Source organism: Pogoniulus pusillus, chromosome 6 (genome assembly GCF_015220805.1).
Source record: "Pogoniulus pusillus isolate bPogPus1 chromosome 6, bPogPus1.pri, whole genome shotgun sequence".
Taxonomy (NCBI): domain Eukaryota; kingdom Metazoa; phylum Chordata; class Aves; order Piciformes; family Lybiidae; genus Pogoniulus; species Pogoniulus pusillus.
Window position 1 is genome coordinate 29913642 of NC_087269.1, and position 27261 is coordinate 29940902.

At 44.9% G+C, this 27261-nt stretch overlaps 1 protein-coding gene across 2 annotated transcripts; it reads right to left on the reverse strand.

The window, feature by feature from the left end:
• Positions 1-349: 349 nt before the first annotated feature.
• On the reverse strand, positions 350-26537 carry LOC135176220 (prosaposin). 2 transcript variants are annotated; one of them, XM_064145071.1, is made up of 15 exons: positions 26438-26537; positions 14978-15111; positions 13469-13543; positions 12658-12783; positions 12204-12398; positions 11141-11284; positions 10556-10612; positions 7787-7900; positions 6729-6824; positions 6344-6530; positions 6023-6174; positions 5832-5873; positions 3997-4077; positions 3368-3475; positions 350-2649 (listed from the first exon to the last, which is right to left on the reverse strand). In XM_064145071.1, exons 1-15 carry the CDS (start codon positions 26478-26480, stop codon positions 2614-2616), a joined length of 1590 nt encoding a protein of 529 aa, XP_064001141.1. In that variant the 5' UTR covers positions 26481-26537; the 3' UTR covers positions 350-2613. The 2 variants fall into 2 exon arrangements, with proteins under 2 accessions (XP_064001141.1, XP_064001142.1); XM_064145072.1 differs by lacking the exon at positions 5832-5873.
• Between the last annotated feature and the right edge of the window lie 724 nt (positions 26538-27261).

The following is a 27261-nucleotide window of genomic DNA, read 5'->3' on the forward strand; positions in this document are numbered from 1 at the left end:
CAGCACTGAGGTCTGGCATGAAGCAGCTCCAGCAAGAACTCATCTCCAGCCTGAGCACAGCAGAAGAATTGCAACACGGAGCTGTTGCCTCACACCAGCGTTGTGTTGGGCCAGGGGAGAGTGTGGTGGCGGTGGTAATCACTGGCAAGATGCCTTTTGAACCCACATCTGGCTCAGTACAGCAGAGGCTTGATAGGACATGCAAGTTGTGAGGTGCTGGCAGCTTGGCAGGAACCTGAATCAAGTCATTCAAGCGATGTCCTGGGACATGCCTTCTGCTGGCTCTGCAGCAAAGGGGAAGCTAATCAGATGTTTCAGCAATTAGCACACAAGGAAATGAAACGCAAGCTTATCGGTTTACAGGAGTTTTTATTGTTCATTAAGGAAGCTTTTGTGCAAAAATCAAAACAATGTTCTTTAGAAAGCAACTGCACGTGTGTGTCCCCAGCACAACTCAAGTGGGCCACAGGAAGGGCTAAAAAAAAAAACAAACATGAAGAGACTCCCAGAGCCAGCACAGGATTTCCCCTGGATTACCTCTCCTGACAAATCCTTCCCTACTACAAACCCAAGAACGTTAAAACCTCACCAACCCACAAGCATCAATTCATCCCTACCTCCTCCAGAGTCTTCATATTAAGAGAATGCCACCCAGCCTAAAAGATCCAAAAGCATCCCACACGATGTGGCATAACACAACCTGTACCTTTAGGGCAGCAGCACTGGAGAAAGCCCATTTCCTATCTGACCTATCTACCCCAACTGGGACATGCTGCTGGAATCACTGCACAAGCCTGCCAGCACAGAAAGCTGCAGCTGGTTTACATCCTTAAGGGAAATTAGTTTGCTTTGTTTTAGTTTAAAGCCATGGCAAAGAGGAAGGACACATCAGTATTGCCCAGACTGGGCCCACCGCTGCCCAGACATTTCAGTGTGTACAGGCAGTAAAAGGCTGCAGCTGAGTGGTTTTCCGCCACACTGCATGAAAATCACTTTGCTTGCTGCTGAAGTCTCACCCAGGACACCACAGGTACAGTAGCAATTGCTGGCACCTTCCTGAACAGGCCTGGAATTTTCAAAGCTCCACCTCTGCCCAGCTCCTCCTCCCCAAAGGTCTCTTCAGAGCTACTCTGGTGCCTCTGTTTTAGGGGGGTAACCCGATCAGAACAGCTGATAGCTAAATGCCGGTAGGGGATGCAAGGTCCACCTCAAGCAAGGTGATTGTCATTCTAGAGGCCCCTACACCTCAAGTGTCTGACTTGCTTGCAGTGTAGCAGCTGGCCTTGAAGGGCTTTTGTTTGGAAGTTCAAGTTGTTTCAGAGGGATGCTGCAGGAGCACGATGGGACAGTTGTCAGCTGACCTGCCAAATACCTGCTGCACCCCTCTTGCCATCTGCCATCTCCAATGGCTACTTCGACAACTCCCAACAGGAATTGGAACTCGGGGAGGGGGGAAATAACACCTCAAACTGCTCAGAAGAGTGACCATCAGTGAGAGCAGGTGGCAGCAATGAAACTGCCCACGAGCCTCTAAGTACCTCTGAAGCTTTAATGACCTAAATATGCTATGAGAGAAAAACAGATCCAGGAATAAACTGATAGTTTACCTAAAAACTCCACAAAAACAAACAACGTAACAACATCTTTTTTCCCAGGCATTCTACCCTCCCTTTGACATGTGCACAGCCCCTGCTGACTTTCTCCTTTGTGTCTTCTATGGACCCAGCTTGCTCCACCTCCTTGGCACCCAGCTGGCTGCATGTAGAAAGCTGCAAGACTAAGCAGGATTGAGCAACTAGGATAAGGAAAAAAAAACAAACCACCACAGAAAGGATTCCTTAAGTGCATCAGCATGCTTCAAATGACTGAAATCCCCCTGCACCGAGCTTGACAGCAGAACACCCATGCTTAGGCCAAGGAAACCAGAAGGACATGACCAAAGCTTGAAGGTTTCCTTAGCTATGGTAACACCACAAGCCATATGTGTGGGCATTCAAATGCAGAAGCGTGGCCACTCAAGCACCTATCTTCTTTTTAGGTACTAGCTACTTTGAAAGTTGTCTGGGCACACAAAGTCTCCTCTCCTCTGCATCTGTAGAGCTTTAGAAATTCCAGCCAGAGGGACTCCCTGATCAAGTATTAGCCTTTAGAATTCCCCTATGGTTACAGAGAACATTCATCTTCCAGCCAGAAGTTTAAAATGCAAAAGTATTTCGCCCTCCCAACACTACAGAGAGAAAGTTTAGTCACCACCTTGTTCTTTTTAATTAAGAATTGCTTTGTTTCATTTCACTTTCTTTGCCATTATTTCTCAGCACCTAAAAAAAAAAAAAAGCCACCCCACTTCAGCCTACCAGTTTAAAAACTACAACACACTAGTTTTAGGAGCATAATGAGTTAAACTGTACAATCAGAAACATCTTTTGTTAAGTCAACAATGAAGATCTGATCCTTCAAACAGCAGCACTGCTACAGAAGAGTTATGATAAAAAGGAACTTGAAGGTCAAACTGTTAACGAGGCAGAGAGGAGGGACATTTGAGATAGAGCTCTCTGCAAACCTTGGCCCGCGTGGAAGAGCCACGGCAATCACTCAGAACTGGAAAGTCATCTTCTAGTTCCAAACGTGGCGTTTGCAGTGATCCACAGCCTGAACAGCAGAGAAAAGAGTCTATGTTAGTGGAAAAAAAGAAGCTTGCTGCAAACAAGTATACATCTACAAAGAGAGAGTGATTGGCATTGGAATGGGCTGCCCGGGGAGGTGGTGGAGGAGGCATCGTCCCTGGAGGTGTTCAAGAAAAGACTGGATGAGGCACTTAGTGCCGTGGTCTAGTTGACTGGCTAGGGCATAGGTTGGACTGGATGATCTTGGAGGTCTCTTCCAACCTGGTTGATTCTATGAATTCTATGATTCTATGTCATTATCCTGAGCCAGGATCTTAGGTGGAAAAATAACTCTGATTTTCTTAAAGTAATTCCAGAGAGGACTAGAATAAACACTGTCCCCATCCTCACCCAGAAGGATCAGGAAAGAATGCTGATGATCCTTAGGCATCAAAGCCTGGCAAAGAAAGCATCAGCCCACAGCAATGCTGGAGGTCAGTTTTTAGAGACCGATGAAATGTGACAGGGTCTGTTGGCTGCAGCACAAACTACGATACAAGGCTCATACTGTGCCTTCCTACAGGTCATGAGATGGGTGGAGGACAGGAACAACAGAGAAGAAAGTGTGGTTGAAGAAAGCATGGTTTAAGAAAGCTAACTGAAGCCCTCTGATCAACCACCTTCTGCATCTGAAACTAGAATTCATCCACTTAAAAGGCTGGCAGAAAAGGAGTTTTAAGTAGGATTCTGCTGACTTTACTTACATTGCACTGAGCAGCAGTCTCCATGTTCTTACACCAGTAACCCGGACCCCAGACACAAGCATCATCCCCCAGAAGAGGCTGTTTAGCTGATTCACAGACTCCAAGTTTCTGTAACAGCAACAACAGTCAGCATTGTTCCATTTCAACCAAGAAATCTCAACTTCAGCCTTATATCTAAGCTTGCAAGCATGGGAGCAACGCTGAGATAGCTGCTGTAACTCCCACAGTATCGTGTTCAGCTGACAACTCAGTCACACTAAACAAGCAGACATGGAATAGGAATGTGACATGAGAGAAAATTAAGTTACAACAACTGCTTCTTAGAGTTTTGAGAAACAAAGCTTCAAGAAAGATTAGTTAGCTTCCTCTCACATTCAGGACACACTACACCTTGCTGCTGAAGCCCAGCAGGAGCTAAGCACTGGCAGCTCTTTGCTTGCACAAGGCTGGCAGTCAGACAGCTATCCATTCAGTGAGCCCCAGGCCTTGCACAACCACATCTCCAAGCATTCAGAAACCTGATTTCTATTCCAGGGGAGTTTCTGCATGCAAGGCATTGAAAGGCACAGGGAGGAACAGGCAGGGCTGCACCACAGCCCCAGATCAATAGAGCCCAACAGGATACTCACAGTGCAAACAAAAGTGGGATCCATCACCTCTGCCAGGAGTTGCACAACCACAGGTTCATACTGTTCCACAAACTGAACGCACTGTAACACAGGTGGAGAGAGTCTCCTGTTAGAGCCTAAGACAGCAGAGGAAGATATGGTCTTCAGCAGGCAGATCTGTACACCACTCCAAACATTCTAAGCTGATAAACCAGAGGTTAGATCCCTAGAAAGCAAAAAGGACTCAGCACTGCACTAATTACACAACTACATAGTGGAGTGAGAGGTCTACAGCACATCTTCTGAAGAGCAGTTGCAGGAACTGGGAAGAGAGTTTGGAGAAGAGGCTTAGGGGAGACCTTATTGCTCTCTACAGCTACCTGAAAGAAGGCTGGAGTCAGCTGGGAGCTGGCCTCTTCTCCCACCTGGCAAGCAATAGGACAAGCAAGCAAGAGAAAATGGCCCCAAGTTGCCCCAGGGGAGGTTTAGGTTGGACACAAGGAAAAATTTCTTCCCCAAAAGGGTTGTGAAGTCCTGCACCAGGCTGCCTAGCACAATAGTGGAGTCCCCAGTCCTGGAGGTATTTAAAAGCAGCATAGATGTGGTGCTGAGGGACATGGTTTAGTGGTGACCTGGCAGTACAGAGTTAATAATTAGACCTGATGATCTTAAAAGGCCTCTTCCAACCAAACCAATCCTATGATTCTGCATCATGTTTTGCTAGTTCATACCTGCCTGCAGCTGGCTGTAGACAGGTTATGAGGAGACAGTGATCAAAAGGAAAAGAACCAAGTGAGACAGACTTTGGGGAAAGAACCAAGAAGGACAAGCTTTGATTTGCAAAGCTCTGTCTCTAGCCGTGGAGATCACCGCTGCCTCGGAAGGAAAGCACACTGAACGAGCTGGAGACAAACATCCTGAGCAGGACAGCAGCAACACAGTGATGGCTGTTCAGCACTCTTAGCCCAAACAGTTCCTGTTCCCCTAAGAACAAACAGCAGCAGCAATGCAGCCCATCGGTAACAGTCAGCCCTCTAGCGGAGGCCATCTCCAAAGCACAGAACCATGCTGGGTTTTTTTCCAAAGAGACTAACAGCATCAATTAATAAACCAACCACAGCTATTAAACAGCCTCCCAGCAGTTACCAGCAACAGCTGCTTTAAGCCTCTATATTCTATGCCTGGTAAACTTAGAAGATGCCACTTGCTGACACTCAGCAGCCACCTAATAAGATTTCCAGGTAAACTTTGATAGCAGTGGTCTAACAGGTGTCTCTTTTTGCTGTCTCACTGGAATTACACCAGCCTATTTCCAATTACTTTGTTAATCCTCTGAACAGGATCAGTGTCAAGGAAAAAAAGAACTTTCAGCTGTTCCCATCCACTGTTCTCAAGAGGATTTCCAGGCAAACCTTTACTGACTGCAAATTAGTACAACCACTTAGCCAGTCAATCCAGGCTCTCAGAAGTCCCCATCTATTCAAAGGGCTGCCAAACCCCAGACTCCTTCCAGCCTCTAGCAGAGGAAGACTGACTGCTCATATGAACATTACCAAGAGGTGCTGCTCTCATTTTGCATAGTACTCTGCACTTTGTTCCACCCTGCTCTGTTCACCTCTAGGTGCCCTGCAGCAAGGCCTGGGTGGTCACTTGACTGCCTCAGATCAAGTCAGCTTCCTCTTTTGCTCTACTGCACATGAGCTGTTACACTTCGGTGCTAACAAGTAAAGGGAAAACAAACAGGAGTGATCAGGTTGCTGAACACAAGCCAGCCCCAGCTGCACCTGTGGACAGTTTGTCTCCAGCCAGAGACCAAGGAAGGTGGCCAAACACAGGAGACCTCTATTATGGAGTACCTGGACATTTATAGCAGAAGCAGAGACACTTGGGAGACGGACCTAAAAATCAGCATGTAGACAGCAAGTCAGGTGGAACACTCAAAAAATTAGGCAAACAATTGTCACTATAAACCCAACTCAACAATGACACAGCCCAACCACCAACAAGACCCATTCCATTTTAGCCTCTTTACTCCACAGTGCTTTACCTGTTCACTGACAGACTGTGGTAGGAAGTGACAGACTTTTTCCAGTAAAGCCTCAATTTCAGCTGTTGTTGCATTCTTCTCTAGTTCTTTGTCTGCATAAGCCACCACCATCTTGCAGACATCACAAAAGCCATCTGCAGGTTTCACTGCAACTGTGAAGAACAAAAACCAAGAACAAATTTAAAAAAAAAAAATCAAGTCAGTGCCTAGGTAGTTCCCCAAAGAGAAGAAAGGAGGCAGCATCAGCAAAGCTCTAAAGCAGGTGTCTTCAAACAGGTGAGGTAGGTCATTCTGCACCACCACTGACTCATCACGACCAACCTGGCTGCTGTGGAGGCTTGTTGGCTGCACAGCATTTCAGCATAACACACACAGATTCAGGATTCGTTGCCTCCAAGAGCATGTCAATCAAAGCCTGTCCGTAGACGTCAATGAAGTCCTTGCACTCGTCTTTGATGCTCCTTGGTAACAGGTAGCAGACCACCTCCATCTCATGTACAATCTCCTCCTGAGGCACAAGGAAAGATGCATGGCAAGTGAGGAACAGAAATCTGACTCAACGCATAACTACATTTCTTCTCACTCCATCCCACTAAGGATAGAAAAGCTGCTCTCATGATAACAGGCAAGAAAATTAAGCTTCCTTCCCCTTCCAATACAGTCCCATCTTAGCTAAAGCCTACAAAGTACCATTTCCACCATTTACCTCTGTCTTGTTGCTCTCAAGGAGACCAGTCACTTCTTTCACCATGGTCTCACATATTTCACACAAGGAAAGGTCTTTCTCTTGAACTGAGGCTTTCTGAGTACACAGAAGAAACACACAAAACATTATCAGCACTTGTCCTTCAGATGCAGCCATTTCATAACAGATCAGTCTGACAGCACTTACATGCAGGTGCAGCACACTAATTTATCTAGTAGGGCAGTTTGAACTGAATTCAAAAGATCATGCAGAACCCAAACCCAGCCACAAAGGTGTCAGTAAAAAGCCACTGAATGAAAAGTCATTGTGCATGACTAATCTAGACTACAGTCCCCAGGTTGCATGAGGAGACTTGAATTTAACAAATAAGCCGTTTCACAGTGACTGGAATAAAAGAAAACATGAATTTATTTCCTTTAAAATACATTAATAAAGGACTAAAATCAGAACTCATAATACCCTCTTGTTCACATACGAAACCTAGAAATTGAATGCCTTGAGGGGAATTGTTTGGAACCCAATAATCAGAAGTTAAATGTCTGCAAACAAGACTTCACACTAAAAAGTTCAGCCCATGTCTCATTAAAGCCATGAAAAGCTAAGGTCCTTCTCCAAACTCACAAGCTTCAGCATTTTGACTCTGATCAGCCACCTGCACAAGCAGAGGGATATTCCATTTTTTAAAAAGGTTGAAGCATAACTCCAAATAGAGCAAAACTCAAATTCAGTATTTGCTCTTTTAACATTTGAGGTGGCATTGAGAACGGTAGCTGCACTCTGATGCTAAAATCCAGAGTTCCCACTTCAGGATTGAAGTATGGCCTTAAAGTTTTGGTCACTGTAGGCTCTGCTACTCTAACATATCAGTCAGCTCCCCTATTTCACAGATCAGCATCAGATGCAAGAAGTTGCCAAGAATTTTATTTGCAGGGAGCCTTATTCTGTCTAAAAGCTTCCAGATTAAAATAGGAACTTTTAAACAGTGAATAATCTTTCACCTAGTTCACACTAAAGCAAAAAGGAAGGCAAAGCCATTGAGTACAGAAAGTCCATCTTACTTCCACAGTTTCCATTTTCACTTCATGAATCACTTGAGCTGGCACCAGAGGCTGAAGCGGAACAGACTTCACCGAAGAACAGAACCCCACCATGGCACAAATGTCCTTTGGTTGCTGGAAAGAGATGTATAAGCAATTGTTAAAGTCCAGAAAACTCTCCCCTTTCTGTGGAGCCTGTGAGCAGGCACGGAGAACAAAGTTTTAAAAGGCTCCAACACAACCAGAAGTTTCATGGCTACTTCATTTATTGCCAAAGCATTTGATAAGGTTACAGGCAGGAATACTACCAGATAAAACTTAGCAGCTCCTTTGAAAGAAGAAGAGGTTAGGCCACATCCATTTATAAACCCTATTTACTATGAGATATGCAAGCCCTTCAAAAGGAGTTGACTTAAGAGCCTCCAGCACCAAATCAGGCCACCAGCATCACAACAGACCTGCATCCACAAAGCTGCTCCCCAAAAAGCTTTAAGTAATCACAAGAGAGGCTAATTATCCTGACTCAGAGTTCACTCCAAAGATGAAAGAAACACCCAGAAGAAAGGCCTCCTTTTCTCATCCACAAACTACCTTCTTCAAAGCATGCAACAACACTGCATTTTGCAAACAGATCCCCACATTACTGAATGCAGCCTATAAGAAACAAAAGTTAACTGTTTTAAAATCTAAGCCTAACCCTTTCTACCAGCATCTGCTGTAACTCTACATCAAGTCCTTTTCACACTAAGAGGGAAAAGAACAAACAAACAAAGCCTTTAAAACAAAAACTCTAAGTCTTTTTGGAGGTTTTAGAAACATACACAACCAAATGGAAAAATAGCTGCTGGGCATGAGGCAAACTGCTCTAAGGAGGCCACATTAAACCCACAACAAGTGGGAAAGGCTATACAGCATAATAGACAAAACTAGAATATTTCCATCTGAAGTCTACTTAAGCTAAAAAAGAAAGATACCTTTAGAAATCTATACCACTCCCTGTTACCAGGGCATCAAGCTTCTTACAGCAGAGGCTTATGCAACAGTTAATACATCATGCCACAACCTCATGCACAGGCAAAGGCATCTCAGAGACAGTGCTGCTTCAAACTTCCCCAGGTAGTACCTGTAAGTCAAGCCCTTTGGTTCATGCACTGTAAGAAGCATTTCCAGGTATTAATGTTAGAGCAACACCCACATACACATCACATTCTCTTGCAGAGAGATGACAGACACAAGGTTTTCCAGGATTGCTTAAATTAATAGTTCAACCAGTTCTAGGAAGCAGGAGTCTAAAAGCCTTTTCAGTTCACATACTCAAAAATATCCATACTGTTGTCCTAGCTTTAAGGGTTAACCAAGAAAAGACCCAGGGACAGCTTTACTCAAATCCTTTTGAGCTCAAACCAAAAGCTGATAGGAGCCACTGGCATAGTTTTTCCACATCCATCCTACTTGTATAGAAGTGAGCATGTCTTCTGCATAATCAAGCTGAAATCTCAGAAGCACCAACTGGTCTCTGGAGCTGGAAGCACGACTGATCCACTGACTCTATAGTCTCTGTGCTTTAATCACAGAAATATCCCTTGTATCTGTCAACACCGAGTACAATCACACCATGTACACAGCTAATACAGCAAGAACTGAACTACAAGCAGGCTATCACCACAGGCAAGTTGCTCACTTACCTGATCCTTCTGTTGATAAGGGAGATTGGAGACAGAGGCAGAAAGGAGAAAAGGTACCAGTTAAGAAAAAAAAGTCAAGCACTTGGAACTGCATATACTTTTTCCACGATCATAGAATATGACACAGTTCCCACCCCAAAAGTCATTAGCAGCGCTACAGCAACTCACATTTAATTGCACAGTGCTAATCAGCATCATTCATGTGAAGAACTTCCAGAGCATCCTGGCCAAGATTAGCTCCAGAGAGTCTGAACTCAGCCAGATGCAAGGTGTGGTCATATTCCAGTTTCAAGTACTAACATCACACTGCCTTGTAATGACTACGATGACAAGCTAACTGCTGTGGGAAAGAAGATTTGCTTCCCCCTCTCAAATGCTCCAGAGCTTCTAAGCAGGCTTTAGCAATTGGAAACAAAGCAAGGCCACTGTGTTGCCAAATGCAGGTTCAACTCAGGCACATACTCTATTCAGTAATTCGCCTATAATATCTTAAGTTACTTGTGGTACTGTTTTCCACAGAAAGGCTTACCCATTTTTCAGACAACTTTGAGATCTCTGGATAAAAAGAGGTGTTACGGAAATAGAGGTAAAAATCTATTGTCTCTTGCTGCAGAAAACCAGAGATGGTGCAGCATCTCTCATTTCCCATGGCTGCTATCAAGAGCCCAGACAGCAGCAGTCTTGAGATAGCAACTGCAGAAGGGCATTCAGTCTTCCTTTAAACAGCCACATTATCTCTAACACTTGAGCCAACTTCACAATCCTCTCACAGAACCCAACTCTAATATTCTTAACACAGTATGCAGTGGGGAGGGGGAAGTGATGCCAGAATAGGACTGAGATAAAGGAATATCCATAATGCATCTTGTGTCTCAAAGGATTAGAGTGACTTCTGCACTGACAAAATGGTCATAAGAGAAAAGGAAAGCACTAAAGAAAGCATCTCAACACCAAAGCTGCTACCCTATCAAATGCCAAGCTCCACTTACAGAGCAAGAGGCTCTCGTTAGGTGTTCAATGCAGTCAGTATTTCCTGTTTCCAAGTAAATTAGCTACACAAAGCAGAAAAATTAACTGAGTACAAATAATATGCACCTGAACTTACCATATGCATCATCATTTGGATAGCCAAGTCAGAATATTCAGAGATATAGCTCTTGCACTGCAGAAAGGGGGGAAAGAAAGTTGTGTAAATATCAAACAACTTAAGCTGGAGAATTAATCAAGGATTTTCTAAATACATCTCAAGGTACTCATTTACCTGCTCTACTTAACTACTGCCTTCCAGAACTTGTCCCATATGAGATGGCATTTCAGGTTACACAATCATTGCACACACAGCTACTTATCTGCTGAGTACTTCCCTCTTCCTCTCCAGGCACGAGCAACTCCTCTCACTGATATGACCACATCACCCTGCCAGATCATTTCTATGAATAAGATCCTTATGGGCCAACAGCAATCTTGAGCCTTTTTCCTTCCCTCAGTCCCACACATTCCACCCAACTTTCTTCACCAGAAAGCTGACTTCAGTTCTGCCACAGCTATCCTGTGTAACACATTCCACACACTGTACACTCTCCTTCGTGTTATTAAACAGATTACACTGAGATTACCAAGGCTCTGAACAAAGTGTTTTATGCCTGCATATAGGAACATAATTTTTAGGGAAAAAAAAACACAGCTATACCATATCAGACATTCCAGGTCCCAAACGGTCACACTCCTCCTTGGCATGAGCAACCAAAGACTTGACAAAAGTGGAATTTGACCTCACAGCTTCCTGAACATCAGTCACTAGCTGGATGCAGTCTTGGCACACATCTCCACTTCCCTGGGGAAAGAGTGAAAGGAAACTCCCATTGAAATATCTTCACATAACATGTTTTTGAAGCTTCTGTTACTACCAAGTTGTTAAAGCTGTTTTACAACAGCTGTACACTTTCACAAACATCTATAGATAGATACTCCAAAGCCTGGGCTAATACGAGTTGACAAGCTGATGCTGGTATGTGCATCAGCCACTAGATGGAGATCAGGTACCTGCGTGGCTCTGAAGCCCGAGATAACTGTCAAGATACTCCATCTACAAAGTTTTTTGGTTTTCCTATGGTCCACGGGAGGAAGGTTTCTAAATCTGCGGTAGATCTTACCTGCTGAAGCCACAGCAGCTTCTCCTCCACCCACCCAACTGTTCAATCACCATACCAAAAATGCAGCCTCTACTGACAAGTTCACTGTCACATCTGCTCCCCTTTGTCAACTATTTATTCTTCACTGATCCAGTCTGTCACCCCTTGAAACTGGGATTAACACCTCCCCTGAAGAGTACAACCAGCAAACTACATGGAATGTGAGGATTCATTCGCCTCTGAATGCTAGTGCCAAACTTGCTCTCAGAAGAAATTGTTTCCAGTAACACCTGCTTGACTACTACAGTTCTGGATGGGAATGACCCAGCACAGGACTCTATAGACTGCAGTAATTGATCCAAAATGATATATGCAGTGTACAGGAGCTGCAGCTTTCATCTTGCTTAGCTTTAAATGCACAATCCAAGGATAAAGGTAGCTGTCTGCATGCAGCATCACAAAATTCAACAGGAGACAGTCACCCAGGTAAAGCACATTCAGATTAATCTGTGGCCAGAACAACGTCTCAGCAGGAATCTTCAGTAAATTCTCACAGAAAGGAGCACTGAAGCCATAAAGTATGCACTTGTCCTGCACACCAGAAGAGCTCTGCACCCTTACCTTAGACTTCTGCTTGGGTTTGTCCTGAGGGTAAAGTAGAAGAGGCACATTAGCCATGAACGGGGATGCCAGTTCAGAGAAGTCCAGCTCTGGTATCTTGTTGGACTGGAGTTGTTTCTGAAGTTTTATTGATGCAAGGTGCTTCTGAAGGGACTGGCACAATGCAAGGGCACTGCACACCACTTCAGGTTTATCCTAGGGGAGAGAGATACATGCACAAAGCTTGGTCTGATGACACTTTCATATGAAATATAAAGTCAGCTAGCTGAAGCATGATGTGAAGGGAGAAGGTTTCACAGCAAGGAAGCAACCTTCAGACCCACAGCATTAATTGCAACAGCAGTGATCCACATGGGATTAAAGGATCATATGCATCACTGTAAGTAGAAGAGAAATACAGGCATCAACAGAAGCATGACTTAATTCCAACAGTTGCAAACTGTCCTCTACTTACTAGCTCTTCTTTGATCATATCCATGATAACTGGTAGGTAAGAATCCACTATTTCTTTGCACTCAGAGACCAGGCTTTCATCACGAAGAAACTCGCATGTCTTTTCCAAGTAAGAGCGAATCTCATCCTGAAAGGGATGAGGTTAGCTGTAGCATATCAAAACACACCTCTCAAGTGCACTTCTCAGTCCCAAAATATACAATAAAGTCTAACAAGAAAAAAAGCCTCTTGGACTCAGGTAGGTCCAGCCAGTTGACAAGCAAATCTAGAACGAGGTTTTAGGTCTATTTGCCCCGGTTCTGGGCCTTGGATGAGTCATGCCAAAGTGAAAACATGAAATCCTGCTTGCTAGGCCTGCACAACAGTGTCTTACCAGCAGTGAACATTTAAGAGGAAGAGATATTACGGACTAGTGGGACAGCAGTTTGTTTATACAAAGTACTCCCACATTCACAAAAGAAAAAAGGAAGTGCCCACCACCAACCTGAAGACCATTTGGTGTCACCATCCACCTCTAGTGACTGTAGCCTCCCACCTTTCGAGCCTGATGGTCCCCACTGGTGCAAGAACAATTTTATTAAGCATCTACAGTCAATCAGGGATATTAGAGAGGCTCCAGAACTTGCTCACTTCTAAACTAGAAGAGGCTGTCCTAAAGCCTTTTCCTATGTACTCTGGCCGCTTTCAACGCTTGCTGCTTAGGTTGGGAAAGCATCAGGCAGCCTACTCTTCCACCCCCTCACCTTGTGACCTGGCTAAGACAATGAAATCAAGCAGTGCCTCGGGGTAAGGAGAAGCGGAGCTCTGCTTACCTCGGTGCCATTATCCTTCAAAACCTTGTCAGCCACTGTCACCAGCTCCTTACACAAGTCACAGGGGATGCTGTTCTGGAGAGAGAAGTCAAGAGTTACTTTGAGACAGAGCCAAGCACCCGAACAAGCAGCACTTTTGGAACTGAAGGAAGGAATCCTGGCTAAAGCCAGGAAGAGGGTGGGAAGAGGCAATTTTAAATGAGTGAGGCTACTCCAAGCATGTCCAGCTCTTCAGTAAATCAACATGGTATGAAGAAGCAGGCATGCTACCACTCACTCATGTAAATCATTCTAACTCCTTTGAAGGACACAGCCTGGAGAAGCCTTGTCCTGAACCTCTTTTACCCTAGCATTCAGAGAGTTCACACTTACTACAAATAGAAGTTTCCAAGCTGTTTCACTCATTTTAGTCATGCTCTGCTATTCTGACATTGCTCTCTTCCCCTGCTTCTCCACACACTGAAGCATATCTCAGCACAGATATCTAAGGTGGTCTGAATGCATCTATAATAAAATGCCTTTTCCCTGTAGAAAATTCTGGACCACCATCACAAACTACAGCTACATCTAGGGCAAAGCAGCACTCAGGAAAATACAACTTGAAAAGCCATGCTACATGTAACATCCCTTACTGTCATACCTTACTTAATTCAGCATAAGCTGTATCTTAAGGAACGTTAACTTATGAGCATGAGCTGAAGAATACAGAACCACAAAATTTTAGGAGCTGGAAGGGACCTCCACAGGCCATTGAGTCTAACACCCCTGGCCAAAGCAAGATCACAGAGTTTGCATTTTCTTTTAATACAAAAAGCTGTCAGTTTGGCATTGCTCAGGTTAAGAATCGGAAAAGGCTCAGAGAGGAGGCTGTGTGGAGACCTCATTGGCCTCTACAACTACCTCAAAGGAAGCTGGATCAAGTTGGGGGTTGGCCTCTTCTTATGAGCAGGACAGTAACAGGATAGGAGGAAACAGCCTCAAGTTGTGCCAGGGCAGGATCAGGTTGGATATTAGGAAGCATTTCTTCATAAATAGGGTTATCAAATATTGGAACAGGCCACCCAAGGAAGTGGAGTCACCAATCCTGGAGGGATTTAAAAGACATTTGGATGTGGTGCTAAGGGACATGGTTTAGTGGTAGTAGCTTAGCAGTAGTGGTGACATTGTGAGCTCTGAGGAATTTGACTTAACTTCAAAGGTCTCTTCCAACATCAACACTTCTATGATTCTATGATTTCGGAGTGGCTTTAATGAAGAGAAAGCTGGAGTCTGAAATACACTAGCTCCATTCCATACAGTGCTTGGTAGTTGTGCAACAGGTCACAGGAGAAAGTCAGACATGTTGTGCAAGGCAGAGGAGTGGAAAATAACTTTAATCTAGCACCCAGACTAAGGTGTAGTCAGATGTAGCACTTTGCTCTGACCAGAGACTTGAAAAATCTTCAGAAACACATGGAAAACAGCTTCCTCACCTGGAGGTGGGAAGATGTCTCAGCAGTTGATACTTACTACAGTAGGCTTGCTCCAGACATTCTGCTGGCAGTGTTTCAGTGCCCCACACTGTGACGCTGTCCGGATGTTCTGACACCACACCTCTGGGCCCTTCACACACTCTTTCTGCCACAGAAGAGGACTTGCCACAGCTGCCAAAACAAGAAATGTCCTTTTAGCTGCACACTGGAATGATTTCCACGCCATGGTGAGCAGGTTCATGTTGTACAGTACAACCACAACCTCCCCAGTCACCACGGAGGTTTGCTAATATTTTGAAGCACACTGCAGTCCAGCAATTTCTGACCTGAAAAATGAGTCCCAAATACAGCTAATGCAGCCGAAGAACTCCCAAGGACCACAATAGTTGAGCTCTCCTATTGAAGTGTCCAAGTCTCAGCACCTCGGCAGTCTATTCCCCCCATTATCCATTTTTTGCCTTCAAAACCCAAAACAAACCACCAGAAGTAGCCCAAAACCCCACTTTTGTTAGCACACAAACACTAGCAAATGACTTGAAACTGCAGAAATACACACTTCAGGCAGCTGATCTCCAAAGTTGTAACCCCCTTGTTCTCCTGTCCTACTGTCTCTGCAGTCACACTTCAATCGCAGACCAGCAGTCACATTTAGCTTGTAACTGCTGTCTGCATTCCTTCAACAGGTGAACCACCCTTTTTTCATGCAGCAACTGAGAGTGCTATGGACCTAATTGGATAAGTCACAACAATGCACAAATCACATGGAGGACTTCAGCCAGAAACAATAATCATAAAAATCAAAGCAGAAATACAACACAATCAATGTGTAATGCATTCCATCACATTGCTTTTAAACCCATGAAAATCTATTTAGGCTTTATGTCCTCTTAGTCAATTTGACTGCACAGAGAAATATTTGTGGGGTAAAAGTCCAAGTCCTCATGTCTAGGAGTTCCCCATGTAGAACCACCTTGCAGTCTCTAATGCTTTGAAGTACAATATAAAATATTTCTAGACAGCTTTCTTACAGAAGCATAAAAGATCTGCACTATCAATAAGAGGACAAAGTCAATCAACTGCATCTTCTAGCTGACTTTCTAAACTACTTAGTTTTTCTTGTGCTGCCTGAACTGGATCCTCAACTTCTCCCACCTTCCTAAATCCATCCTACCTATTGATAGGCTCAAGTTCTTCATCAGTCAGATTTCCTGTACTGTATTAAACTATGAGGAAAACACTCCTAAAATCCTACAGCAGACAAGGCTCCAAGGAAATGTGCTACAAAAAACACCCTAAAACTGGAATCAACCCATCCAAAGCTATTAGCTGAATAGCTGCTGTTCAGGAACCATTATCTTTACCTCAATGTTGCTCACAGACCACAAAATGCTGGGAAATTACAGTGTGGGCCAAAAAGCAGGAATTAAGCTGCTTGATTCCTAGGATGCTTCTAGTAAAGTTACATGACAAGAATGATCACTGCCATTTCTCACATCCTGGTTTTAAGCAATTAAAGGATCAGTTTGAGGGCTGAATTACCTGTGCACTGTGACTGCAAATCAAACAGAGCCAGATAAATGCTGCTTCATAGATGTCATCCTGCAGCCTTCTCAGCTGTGGGTTTATAAACCTGTTTACACTCATTTCACACAGGAATGACCTTTTTTGTTTTTAAAGAAAAAATGTGCTTTGCATGCATAATTTTCTAGACAGGAGTCTGAAGTTTGCCACCCTCTCCCCCAGCCAAAACCCTAGACTGTGTATTCTTTATTATTCTTCAGCCAGACAGCACACACAGACTGCTTAAAAGACTCTGAGCCCTCTAACATAGTATGGCTAGCAAAATATTTGTAGATGGTCTATTTTAACTCAAAGCACTATAGATCTGGAAGCACTAAGAATAGTTAATTTTCAAAGTCAGGCTGGTTAGCCAAGAAGCTGTCAGCTCTGGCAGGATGACAATAACCAACTATACAGTTGGCTGAAGGAGTCATTTGTCCTTTTCAGATAAGGGTGGTGGGAGGACTTTGCAGAGTCAAGCTCTGGCTCAAGTCAAGCAAAACCTTGACTTTAAACAATGGAATTCAGGGTTTTCAACTATTTACAAGCATAGCTTTTAACCTACAGCTTGAGTTCTGCAAATAAAATCACTCCCTTCTCTGTTTAAAAAAATGCAGTAAAGCTATAAAACTACAAAATAGTTCTTAGAGAATGGTCTAGGTTGGAAGGGACTTACTAAGGTCATCCAGTCCAACTCCCCCTGCAGTGAGCAGGGACATCCTCCACTAGATCAGGCTGCCCAGCGCCCTGTCGAGCCTCACCTTGAATAACTCCAGGGATGGTGTCCCAACCACCTCCCTGGGCAACCTGTTCCAGTGTTCCACCACACTCATGGTAAAGAAACTGTTCCTAACATCCAATCTAAATCTGCTCTTCTCGTTTGAAGCCATTGCTCCTGTCACTGCAGGCCTTTGTGAATAGTGTCTCTTCACCCTTTTTGTAGGCCCCCTTCAAGTACAGGAAAGCTGCTATTAGGTCTCCCCAAGGCCTCCTCTTCCAAGCAGTTTCTCAAACTCTTGATCTAAGAAGCCATTAAACCCCAGAGGAATTCATGTCATAACTTGCACTGGTTTGATCAAGCTCCCAATGAACTTTCAGGTTTTGTTTGGCTTTTTAAGACTTTGAAGATCCACCATCAACTTCAACAAAATGTCTAATAGTCTGTCTTGTCTCTCACAATCTCTGAGCCGATTGCTAAAAGTGCAGGGCAAAATAATTATTATGCTCCAGATTTATGCTTATTTATCAGCTGTTTGGGCAGCACATCTTTAAATTCCCTGATGTACGGCTTCCATATTGAACAGATGCTCACACAGAGTCAGTCACTCATGCCCTGGCCTGCCAGGACACAGCAAAGGTATTAGCAGTACAGCAGGGTTATGCCAGGTTACAACACTGAGGCAGAAAAAAAAAACTGAAAAGCAAGGCAGCACTCTGAGACCTTTTAAAGATGAGCAGAGCAGATAGAGGTTGCAGACAATTCTGTTCAGAAGGTAAAATTAAACTGATTTTTGATAATGTATTAAGTATCTGATGCCTTGGTGCTGCTTCCATGCATCAGATTTCACCAGATTAGAAGAAAGGAGTAACTCCTCCAATGAGGAGGAGCCATATTTTGCTCTGCTTCTGCTCAAAGGGTACACAGTCACTTTGAATTTGACAGTGAGGACACAAATGTTAGCTGCAATCCTCTACAGCAGAGCTCGAGATCAGCAAATAAGGGCAACAAAGCTGGTGAGGGGCCTGGAGCACATATCCTATGAGGAGAGGTTGAGGGAGCTGGGCCTGTTTAGCCTGGAGAAGAGGAGGCTCAGGGGTGATCTTATTACTTTCTACAACTACCTGAAGGGGCATTGTAGCCTGGTGGGGGGTGGCCTCTTCTCCCAGGCAACCAGCAATAGAACAAGGGGACAGTCTCAAGTTGTGCCAGGGTAGGTATAGGCTGGATATTAGGAAGAAGTTCTTCACAGAGAGAGTGATTTCCCATTGGAATGGGCTGCCCAGGGAGGTGGTGGAGGCACCGTCCCTGGGGATCTTCAAGAAAAGACTGGATGAGGCACTTAGTGCCATGGTCTAGTTGACTGGATAGGGCTGGGTGCTAGGTTGGACTGGATGATCTTGGAGGTCTCTTCCAACCTGGTTGATTCTATGATTCTATAAAAAAATACAGTGAACAATGAGAAGCATCAAACTGTTAAGCGAGTGAGTACTAAATCAACACATTTTAAGGTGCAAGTAAGTTTCGCAGACAACTTCCCACTGGTACTAGAGACCTCCCTCCCACACAGTATCAGAGTAAGGTGAAGCATCATTTTTTTTCCAATTGCAAAAACAAGATTCAGGAAACCTGAATCAGCTGTGCCATGAGGATGAAGTTATCTAAACAGAACAGAAAATGAAGGAAGAGCAGTGTTCTGTCAGTTAAGGGACACTAGGAAAGTTCTTTCCTTCTGCAAAGCCAGCTCTATATTTTATCTTTCCAGTGCAGATCTCTCTGATCAGTGACCAGGCAAATTTCTTTGTTAGGGCCACACACTGCTGGCAGAACTTAAAAAGCAGCTACAAAAAACCACGATGTGCAGCAAATGCAGCTTTTCTCCTTCCACCTTCCACAGTGACTCTGAATATAGTTAAGCTATTAGTTTATTCTGCACTGTGTTGAAATATTTTTATTACATATCATCTGACACAAAAGGATTCAATTTCTTTGCAATAGTATCTGCCCCATCTTTCTCAATGTCCTAGGAAAAACAGGGGCAAAACTCAAATTATTCATTAATTTAGATCTTAGGGGTTCAGAAAAGAAGAGCCTAAAATCCTTTTCTGCTCCCACTACTTGAAAAAGGAGAAGAATATAAAGGGATCATTATGAAACAGCACTTTTCCTCATGTATCAACTTGTTACAACAAAAGTCAATGTGCCAGTGAAGTGCATGAAGATCTAGTGCTGTACCACAACAGAATTAACAGTTAAGTATTCTCTTGTCTGTTCCCTTAAAATACCCTCTGCTGCTAGAAAAATGACACTTCCATGTGGCATTTCACAGTAGCAACCCAAGAGAAAACAAAGTGCTGTCGGTTACCTCACCCAACTCCTAATGCTCCCAATGGGATTACCTTCTTATCTCTAGCATCCCTTTATTTTATACATTGTTCTCTATCTAAGGTCATCCATTTTTAAACAGATCTCTCCTTTCTCTGTAGATTAGCTCTCAACAGTCACACGTCATGCCCACCCAAACCTGCCCCCCTTCCCTGAAGTTCTTGCAAGCCACTATTTTTAGAGGACCGAACAAGTTCATCTGCAAGGACCAGGGTGTTTCTTGTCCTCTTCCCTGGTTCTTCCCTTCTTGAACTGCCTCAGAGACTTGATTTCTTCCATTTTAGAAGGAAGGAAAGGTCTTTGCTCCACCAAGTTTTTCCTAAATTGAGCAGTGAGAGAAAATAGAGAAGGAAGGAGAACGGGAGGTAGAAACACAATCCCTGTATAAAGGGCAAATCTTTTGAATGTGAAAGACTTCAGCTTTTGGGCTTCTAGCCAAGCTGACAGCCCACAGACACTTGAATTCTTGCACAGACTTCCAGCTTCTCAAGAGAACCAAACAAAAGATTAAATAGTCATACCCAACCCACTCTGACCTCTCTGATACTTGCATCTCAGAACAAGTGTTGCCTCAAATGCATCCTGAGGCCCAAACCCAGAATATTTCACAAACTGAAGTGTAACAGCAGAATAAGAAGGAGAAATCTATTATCTGAGCCCCAGGTCAGCAACCTAACACTGCCAGAACACCAGGGACGAAGCCCTAGCAAGTGATAGCTACTTCATATTGCATGGGACTCGGCCAGGAATTCACAAAGCCCAGTTTAAAAGGATGTAAAGATAATGGGCAGCATGCAACTTGCCCCCACAGTAGTACTGTTCTACTTCAGTGCTCTGAGTATAACTCCCAGATACCTTTCCAGAGCAGCAAATGTTAATTATCCCTTCCTCAGCACTAGGCAGCTGGAATACAAACACTAACGTTAAGGTAGTGAAGTAAAGGTGACAGCCCTCTCAGACAATACCTCCTTTTCTACTTGGAAAGCTTAGAGAGCCAGACATGTGCAAGCACAGATCAGCTCCTCTTCAGGAAATTAGGAACTTAAAAGGAAGCTTGCAATGGTTGGCTTACCATTCTGCAAGGAGTGCTAATGGAAACATGTCAGGTAAGTACCTTCCCTGAGAATAACCTTTGCTCAAGTGTTTGGGTTAGTCTTCTGCCAGGGACAGCAAGCTTGAGTTTCTTCCCAACACACTCAGAAAAATACCCTGAGCAATTCCCTCCAAAGCTGTACTGAACCTACTAATGAGACTTTCGTGACCATGCTTTAAAGTTAACACCTTATATAAGCTTCTATGAACAGGGATTCTACATGGGCCAGGTTCACTGGAGAGCTAGATAATAACCCGCAAAGCTAACACAAAGAAACTGAAGACTTAAGCCTCCTCCAAACCAAATTGTGAGGAGAACCTTGTGTAAGCAGCATTTTTATGGACAGATTAACCTGCAGCTGGCAAGAAAAGCACAGGGCTGCTCTTCATTTTGATGGGTGGAAGTAACTTGAGGTGCTGTTACCTCTTGTGCCTTTAGAACAGACTAATTTGTGCTAAGTACGTGAAAGTATTTATCAGCAGGGCTGCTGCTCCCAGGCTGTGCCACTTTGCAATGTTAAAAGACCATTATTCACTGCCTCCCAAAACCACCCACAGATCAAGTGAAGGCATCAATCTCTGCCACTCTGCTCAGAGTGTCTTTTCCCCATTTCTTTTGGGAACTGTAAAAGTGAAGAGTTTAACCTGAAGTCAAAAGGGATCAACTTTTCTTCACTGAATCTTACAGAGCATCAACAAGTCAAGGATTAACCTCAAGTTATCTGAAGGGCTTCAATAATCCATAGCCTCTCCAGTCACTTGAGTAAAACTTCAGAGGCTGTAACCACATCACACACTAGTAACTCATACCAAAAGTCCACTGTGCTCTGGATTAAGAAAGGCAGTAAAACAACCACAAAGATTTAGGAGATTACAGGCAATCTGTGAAAGAAATTGATGAAATCTGGCTAGCTGCTATCAGTATTCCAGACGCAGGTTAAGCAACTGCTGAAGGTTGCTATAAAGGCTGCAAGAGGATGGTTCCCACATTGACCAAAGGCTGCTACTAGGTTGCCAAGCAAGCTGGGTGAGATTTTTCTATGACAGAACCTAAAAGAAATATTCGGATGTTTAAGGGCACCTGGCAGTCAACAGGAGTAAGCAGTCCCATGTAGTATGTTAAGATAGTCCCAAGAAGACAAAAGCATTTTCTTCCTGCAGCAGATCACTCAATGTTTTGAACATAATTGCTGCCCATCTTCACCGTTTTTATTTTGGAGAGGGGACACAGATGGCAGAAAGAATAAGTCTCTGTATAAATTCCATATTTAACATCACCCTTTCACCAGGCAAACATGAGTCCCAGCATGGTGGGTGTTTGAAAGGGCCTCCAGAGATCATCTGTCCAATCCTGCTGGTACAGCAGGATCACCCACAATCACATTCAGGCAGGTTTGAAATCCCTCCAGAGCAGACCACCACCTTTTGGCAGCTCCAGTACTATCACATTAAAGAAGTTCCTCATGTTCAGATAGAACCTCCTGCATTCCAGTTTGTGCCTGTTGCCCCCTTGACTTACCACTGAGCACCAACTGAAAAGAGTCTGGCATCATCTTCTTGATCCCCATCCTTTAGATACTGATCAGCATTGATCAGATCAAAAGACTGGATGAGGCACTTAGTGCCACGGTCTAGTTGACTGGAGAGGGCTGGGTGATAGGTTGGATTGGATGAGCTTGGAGTTCTCTTCCAACCTGGTTGACTAACTGGTTGATCTGTCTATTCTACGACTGATCGCCTCCTAGGCTTCTCTTCCCCAGGATAAAATAGCCCCAGGTCTCTCAGCCTTTCCTCCTCACAGATGCTCCAGGCCCCTCAGGCCTCTGCTGAATTTTCTCTAGTATTTCCCTGTCTCTCTTGAACTGGACCCAGATATTTACACCACAAAAAAATGGAAAAGACTGTTCAGTATAAGCAGAGCCATGTCTGCAAGAGAAGACAAATGCTTAGCCACAGATGACATTGCAGTTCCAGTAAAGCTCAGGTGAAGTCCAGAAACAACCAAAAACTTCAGAAAACAGAAGGGCTGGTCAAGACAGTGCCAAAGTTAACTTCACTGCTGCCATTGAAGTGCTTTAATGCAGAATGAATGCCTGACACAGAAGACAGTTCATTAGAAGCACTCTGAGAAATGGAATACATCGGACTCCTGTTGCTAAGCAGAGAAAGTATGCCACAGGGATGGAAAGGGGCTTTAAAAAGCAGTTTCAGGAAGGACATCAGTTACCTATAAGAGAGCCTGGAAAAGGCAAACTGTGGTGCACAGGGTGAAGAAATAACCTACTCAGCTGGTAGACCAATGAAGCAAGTGACAGCAGTAAAATGGAAGTGTTAAGCCATCACCTCTGCATGGTAATTATTTGCATCCTCATGTAAACATAGTCAATGGATTTGAAACTGTTCCATTTGGCAAAAATAAGCCTTGAAATCTCACTACAAGTTTCATTTACTCTGTATCTCTAGGAAAATCTCTGCATATGCAGACTTTCACAGAAGTAGAGGACAAAGTTCAAAAAATAGTCAGGGTAAATAGTGTAAATGTGAGACTAAGAGCAAAAAAAATACTGGTATCTGAAATTAAACATTGCTGCCTCACCAAATACACAGAAAACCACTGCCTCAGTGTACATACACACTTCAAACAACACAGAAGTACTCCTTTTAACTTGCAACAACTCTGAAATCTTAACAGCAGCAAATTAACTGCATATAAAAACTGCTACATAAACATGTAAACAGAAATAGGACTGAGTAAATCCTTCAAAACAAACACTTTTTTTCCAAGTAGTTCTAAGGGGTTGCCCCTAATCTGCTCTGAATAATCACATCGAGATGAGATGGGAATGCAAACCCGCTGGAAGCCAGCAGTAACTAGTCCAACTTCCCCCTAAAAACATAAAGAATCCTCCGGCATGCTACACCAGAAAACTCCCCCTGGAAGGACACAGCCCAGCCTTCCTGAGTGTCCCAGCTGACATCACTGTCACCTGACTGAGGCACGGTTCAGTTTTGCTGACAAGCTCCCACTCTCCTGTTCTATCCTCTGCATCATCTCTGTTTTCAGAGATTCCCAGAAGCGCTGCTTTGTGGTGAGCTAAACAGCACAAGCTGAGACGGTAAAAAGGCTGCGTATGCCTCCAGCAGCTCTGCAGATGCAGTTGCGCATTCTGCAGAGGGTGACCATGACCAGGCAGAACAGCTTCTGCAGCTCCGCCAGACACAACCAAGAACAACTCTATTTATATCTCTTTTGCAAAACAAGGAAGAGATTGTGCAAGGGCAGGTTTACACAAGCCACATGATTGGGGCACTATCAAGCACTGCTTTGCTATGTGCCAGTTTTAAGTTGCTCCATATCCACAACAATCCCTGTCATTCCTCTAGGAAAAGAGGAATGCCTCTTTTCAGATGTGAGGCACCTTCCACTGTTTGGCTAATTTAACCTGCACCTGTGGACTGCACCAACCTTTTTTTTCATTAGAAACCATATTCCCAACCAGTACAAGCCTGGAAACGACAGAATATCATTTGGGTTCTGCTTTTTCTACATCCCTTGGAAAATTCAAATCAGATTCTCTCAACCTTCAATTTTCCTGCCCCCAGATGTTCCTCTGACCAGCATTTGTTAGAAGGATAATGCAATAGTTTAAAATCCTGGAATGAAGACTAAGACTACTATTTTAAGGAGGGGTGAAGTAATCACATCCTCAAACTTTTAACTTTCTACTCTCAGTTTATTTTACCAGGAAGAGAAAAATGTAATCAGCTGAAGAGAAATTGCTTTCAATTTTAACTGCAGGTCCTGCCTCCTTTCCTAGTCTCAAAACCAAGCAATAATCAAAGTGGTTCAGATACCCCAAGCCCTGTACACTTGGCTTTAATTCCTTTGTGCCTCCTTTAAAGGGAAGCTGCACAGAAACACTGTAAGTAGGTCAACCAAAAACCCTTACAGCCTACCAACCATGCTGTAAGCCAGCCAAGTAACTCTATTAGGATATGCCAAGGGTGGCTGGATTTCGATACAGCTCATTAGTTGATTTAGTTGAGGTTCTCACAGCAAAAACCTTGAGAAAACAATCTGCACAACGCTGTCATAGGTGAGTCAATTAAGTATTCATAACAGAACCTCAGTAAAAAAAAAAGACAGGTGTTTATTTGGATTAAAACAGTGAGTTCCTAAAGAAAAACAGGCCTAACGAGTCTCCTGCTATGCTCAGCTGCATACCCATGCCTTTAACAGGTAGACTAAGTCATCTCTCATTGCTGAACTGGTTTCTCATCACAATTTCCCTAAACGCTCTAATGGGAAGGCTGGTAGATACCTCAAGGGAAATCCTTTTTACCTTTGAAGCACAAGAAACTGCAATGATTTTAGCAATTGGAAACTGTCCCAGATTCTAGAAACTGATGGCAGCTAATGCACTGCAGAACAGACCAAAAAAAAAGGCATTATTAAAGCAAACACACGGAGTGAAAACTGACACCTGCTTCCTTGTTTCCACTCTGAGATTGACCATTAAATTATCTACTTATGGATATATTAGGACTCCACTTAAATAGAAGAATAGGTTCATACAGGATCTCAGCAGCATAGTTTACTGCAGTCTGCCAGCTGGTTACTCCTCTGACATTTAAACGACCTGTCAGGCCTTTTTTTTTTTTTTGGAAGTTGGCTTGTGAACTGTTGCAGGTTAAAGTCATACACAAGTAAGGTCTAGGTTTAAAATAGTCTTATCTGAAGGAAAACTCTCCCAAAAAATCGTGTGCATCACTGCACTAGACTTTTGAGTGTGGGAGCTTCTAGCCATTCCATGACACAATCTGAAGGTGTATCACCTCTCCAGTCAGCCTATGAATCATTTCTGTAGCCATCTAGCTCCTCGCAAAGCACAAAATTTGAGTATCACCTTTTCTAGCTACTCATCCTTAAAGGCAGAATATCATTACCGCTACCACCACCTTCACCTCAGCAACCAGAGCTAACAACGCAGCGAGAAGCAACAATACTGGAATGTTCCATGTGGAGCCGGAGGCCCTAACGAAAGGGGGCTGCTAAAAGCACACAAACAGAAAAGGCTATCGCTTTCCACCTGAAAGAGGATTAACACCCACCTATCCCCGAAGTGCCGAAGATAAACACATCTGCCGGGAGAAAAACAGTTTGTAGGGCCTGCTGCTGCTCTTTGCCTCTCTAAGGTGACACACCTGCCCGACTGGTGCCGGACAGGACACAAGCTGACCCGACGTTACCACAGTGCCATCAGGAAAGAATTCTCCTGTCAGCAGTGGCAAGGGCTGGTTTGTCACAGGGACTTCTCCTTTCTCCCCGCATTTACATGAACGACACTCCTAAGCGATTCCCGCCCGGAATACAGCTTTTCCCCCACAGCTATCCTTGAAAGGGCTCCCTCCCGTCTCAGGCCCTGCTCCAGCAGTACTGGCGGGACCGTTAGGCCCCACACCGGGATACGCCATCGGCCTCCGCCCGTCACCCTCCCTCACCGCTGCCACCCTTCCCTGTGCTTTCCACAGCCAGGCCCTGCAGCTCCTGCTGGCAGAAGAGACGATAAAGAGCTTCAGGCCCGGGCTCCCCCCTCCACCTCCCCTGCCTCCCTCACAGCGTGCCCTCAGCCCGCGCCCTCCCGCTGCAGGGGAAACACCACCCTGTACATCTTCAGAGCTAAGCGTGCGGGGGAAGAAAGGAGAGCGGAAAGCGGGAGCCGCATCGGCAGGGCCGCCTACCAGCCGCCAGGAGCCCGAGAAGGCAAACCAGCTGCCGCTCCATGGTACCCGCTGCCGCCTGCAATGCGGCGCCGCCGCTGCCCCCCCCGCCCCTATATAAAGGCTGCGCCGGCGCCACTGCGCATGCCCAGCCCCCGCCCCGCCCCTGCGCACGCGCGGGGAGGGGGCGCCTCGCGCCCCTCGGCCCCCTTTGCCCCGCGCATGCGCCTGGCGCTGCCTGTCCGCGGAGGGGCGCGGAGGGGCTGTGGCGCTTGCTTGTGCTGCACAGGCGCTGCGGGTCCCGGGGTGCTTCTGGCCGCTCCCGCCGCTTGAAACGGCCCTGCCCGGCCGGGCGAAAGGCTCCGGCCTGCTTCCCTCTGCGGGCAGTGGAGCAGCCGTCGTTCCGTTGCAGGCCGATGGCAGCTCATGGAAGTGCGAGGCAGCAAAGACGAGAGGTGCCTCGGCGGAGCTGCCATTCGTAGTCTTCTCGTCGTGTTGTCTGGGGCCAGGAGGCATGGGATGCCTGGTTTGGCTTGCTGTGCCTGCTGCTCCCTCTTGTCACCGGGCAGCTCGGTGCCTGTGTGGCCCAGAGCACCAGCAATTGAAAGGAGCTCGTAAGGAAGATAGCCTGCATTGACCTGATACTTCCCAGCCTTTTGGTTCATCCGTGTCCCCTGCACTGATTCAGCCAGCTGGAAAACAAGCTAACCCACGAAACATAATGCAGCCTTTTCCTACTGGATCGACCAACCGAACCAGCTGAGCTGAGCACCAGAGCTGGTCCTTCAGAAGCCAGGCTCACCACGACTGCACCCAGCTGTTAGACCAGCTCGTTTTAAAGCCAC